Source organism: Colobus angolensis, unplaced genomic scaffold, assembly GCF_000951035.1.
Source record: "Colobus angolensis palliatus isolate OR3802 unplaced genomic scaffold, Cang.pa_1.0 Scaffold106, whole genome shotgun sequence".
Lineage (NCBI taxonomy): Eukaryota > Metazoa > Chordata > Mammalia > Primates > Cercopithecidae > Colobus > Colobus angolensis.
In genome coordinates this window covers 3,843,013-3,846,449 of record NW_012111586.1, presented here as the reverse complement: position 1 = coordinate 3,846,449, position 3,437 = coordinate 3,843,013, and the positions used below count along the sequence as shown (strand labels likewise).

At 42.9% G+C, this 3,437-nt stretch overlaps 1 protein-coding gene across 1 annotated transcript in view; it reads left to right on the top strand.

Moving 5' to 3' along the window:
* The window catches only part of GPBP1L1 (GC-rich promoter binding protein 1-like 1), a 67,152-nt gene that overhangs the window by 48,426 nt on the left and 15,289 nt on the right, over window positions 1-3,437 (top strand). The window contains exons 6-7 of the mRNA XM_011946549.1: window positions 737-809; window positions 2,784-2,977. Coding sequence (XP_011801939.1) covers window positions 737-809; window positions 2,784-2,977 — 267 coding nt within the window. The remainder of the gene's footprint in view (window positions 1-736; window positions 810-2,783; window positions 2,978-3,437) is intronic.

Sequence of the window (3,437 nt, the reverse complement as noted above, 5' to 3'; positions counted from 1 at the left end):
CCTCCCGGGTTTACGCCATTCTCCTGCCTCAGCCTCCCAAGTAGCTGGGATTACAGGCGCCCGCCACCTCGCCCAGCTAGTTTTTTTTGTATTTTTTGGTAGAGACGGGGTTTCACGGTGTTAGCCAGGATGGTCTCGATCTCCTGACCTCGTGATCCACCCATCTCGGCCCCCCAAAGTGCTGGGATTACAGGCTTGAGCCACCGCCCCCAGCCCGTCTACAAGTTTTTATAGCGAAACTGTGACCTGTGTGAAGACAGGGGCTCTTTATTGTATTTCTGGCACAGTCCTTGGCATATAGTCTGCCCCTGCCCTACACCCATCTTAGAAATGCAGTGAATACTATACATTTCACTGACCAGATTGTCCTCCTTTAATCTGAGGAAAATGATCCACATTCTTGTTCATCTAACTTTCAGTGCCTCCTTGTTTGGCATACATATCCTATAGGAAAGTGGGAATTTGCACATTTAGTCTATTTAAAATAAATGAAATGCCTTATATCAAAGGAAATGAAACTCAGGAGAAACTCAGATTAACATAATACTTACTGATTTTGCATTTTGACATTTTCTGTTTGTTATAATTCTGAATACAGTGTCAAATTAGTAAGTGCTGCTAATATGTAATTATTTGATAGGTTATTTGATAGGTTCCATGGTGATGGCTACTTTGTGAAAAGTACCAAAATGGAATCAGCTTTCTGTATCAACCATTCATATCCCTTTTTTCCTAGCCCTCCTTGAATCCAGAAGCTCGCAAACAGAATCAGCCATGCAGACCTATTGGGACACCTTCTGGAGTATGGGGTAGGTAGATTTTGCCATTTTAAAGGCACAACTTAAAATTTTTTTCTTAGCAGGGAGAGGAGCAGAGATTCCTTATCTCTTTTTATCTCTTGTTTCTCATCTCATGCATTTGCCCATGGTAACTAGCATTCTACTGTAGCAGGTTACTCTGCCCCCCAACCCCCAAACACCATTGAAATGTTACCATGGTAGTGGAATCATAATACAACTGAGAGCTTATAGAACCCTGAATTTGGAAGCAGTTGTTTTGGTGGTGGTGTTTGGGTGTTTGTTTCTTTGTTCATTTGAGACAGTCTCATTCCGTTGCCCAGGCTGTAGTGCAGTGGCGTGATCTCAGCTCACTGCAGCCCCCACCTTCATAGCTGGGACTACACCATGCCTGGCTAATTTTTGTATTTTTAGTCCAGACAGGGTTTTACCATGTTGGTCAGGCTTGTCTCGAATTCCTGGCCTCAAGTGATTCACCCGCCTTGGCCTCCCAAAGTGCTAGGATTACAGGTGTGAGCCACCGTGACCAACAAGGAAGCAGATTTTAAGTAGAAAACATTCATAAAAAGTAACTTTTAATTAACATTGCTAATTCACTTTTTTATTTTTTTTATTTTTGAGATGGAGTCTTAGTTGCCAGGCTGGAATGCAATGGCGCAATCTCAGCTCACTGCAACCTCTGCCTCCCAGATTCAAGCGATTCTCCTGCCTCAGCCTCCTAAGTAGCTGGAATTAACAGGCACACGCCACCATGTCCGGCTAATTTTTGTATTTTTAGTAGAGACGGGATTTCACCATGTTGGCCAAGATGGTCTCGATATCTTGAACTCATGATTCACCTGCCTCAGCCTCCCAAAGTGCTGGGATTAAGGCATGAGCCACCGCACCCGGCCCATAACAATATATTCTTAAACATTCCTATATATGTATGTTTAAACATCCGTGTGTGTGTGTATATGTTTGTGGTTTTTTGTTTTGTTTTGGAGACAGAATCTCACTCTGTCACCCTGGCTAGAGTGCAGTGGTGCGATAGGAATCTGTATTTCAAACCAAACCTAATCTGTAGCATTGGGATCTTTGGCATTTACAAATTGAACTCTCCTGGTTCCTTCATTAGACATGTTCATAGCCATGAACATGGGAAGTCTTTAACTTATCTAAATGATGGGTTTAGAATCCAGTATTGTAGGATTAAGATTGATCACTCTACCTTCTCCTCTTTGCTAATGGTGTATACCTTTGCTCCAGTTTGCCTCATCAGAGAGTTTCATGGCAGACTCCAATCCCTGATTACCTCATCTCTCTCTATTCTCATGCTGACAGGAGCTGCTACTCTTAGGTGTTTTTCTGTTTGTTTGTTTGTTTTGTTTTGTTTTTGTTTTTTTGAGTTAGGGTCTCACTCTGTCATTCAGGCTGGAGTGCAGTAGCACAGCCATGGCTCGCTGCAGCCTCGACCTCCTGGGTTCTCCTGCCTCAGCCTCCTAAGTAGCTGGGACCACAGGTGTGTGCCACCATGCCTGGCTAATGTTTGTATTTTTTGTAAAGATGGGGTTTTGCCACAGGGTTTGCCAACCCACGCTGGTCTTGAACTCCTGGACTCAAGTGATCTGGCCACCTCACCACCTCCAAGTGTTGGGATTATAGGCGTGAGCCACAGTGCGTGGCCCTTGGATTTATTCTTGTTTGGTTCATGCTTGACTGATCACACAGTATATCAGACATATTGTGCCCCTGAAGGACTGCTAACATCTTTTGGACTTTCTGGCTGATTTATAGATTTAGTATCAAGTTCCTCGTATGCTGCATTTTTTTGTACAGTTCCTGAGTAATCTCACTTTTGAGAGTATTAAGTGCATACCAGGGAATGTTTAATGCCTCTGTCTCAACTGTCAGTTGTTTTGTTGACTAAGGCCTTTGTATAAACTGTGCTTCATGTTACACAACAGGTTTTATATTCTTTTGTCTCTCCGCTATTGTACTTCACAGAAAACCCACCTAGTGCCAAGCAACCCTCCAAGATGCTAGTTATCAAAAAAGTTTCCAAAGAGGATCCTGCTGCTGCCTTCTCTGCTGCATTCACCTCACCAGGATCTCACCATGCAAATGGGAACAAACTGTCATCCATGGTTCCAAGTGTCTATAAGAACCTGGTTCCTAAGCCTGTACCACCTCCTTCTAAGGTATGATTTAGAATCAAGGTGTAAGAACCTTGTACAAGAGAGGTTTGGGAATAAATTAGAAAAAAAATAATAAATTTGTTTTTTCTTGCCAAATCAGTCACCAGATATCCATTTAGTACCTATTATATGTATAGTATTGTACTCTGTATCCAGACTCTACTCCTGCCAGCTGGATTTTTAGTAGACCTCTCATACTCATTAGCGTCATCACCTCGTAATCTTTCTCCTGATTTGCAGCTTTCTTTTTTTCTTCCTTTTTTTTTTTTTTTTTTTGAGACAGGATCTCACTCTGACACCCAGGCTGGAGTGCAGTGGCACAATCATGACTCAATGTGACCTCAGCCTCCCAAGTAGCTGGAACTACAGGGGCACACCCATTATGCCTGGCTTTTTAATTTATTTTTTGTTTTGTTTTTTGAGATGGAGTCTCGCTCTGTCGCCCAGGCTGGAGTGCAGTGGC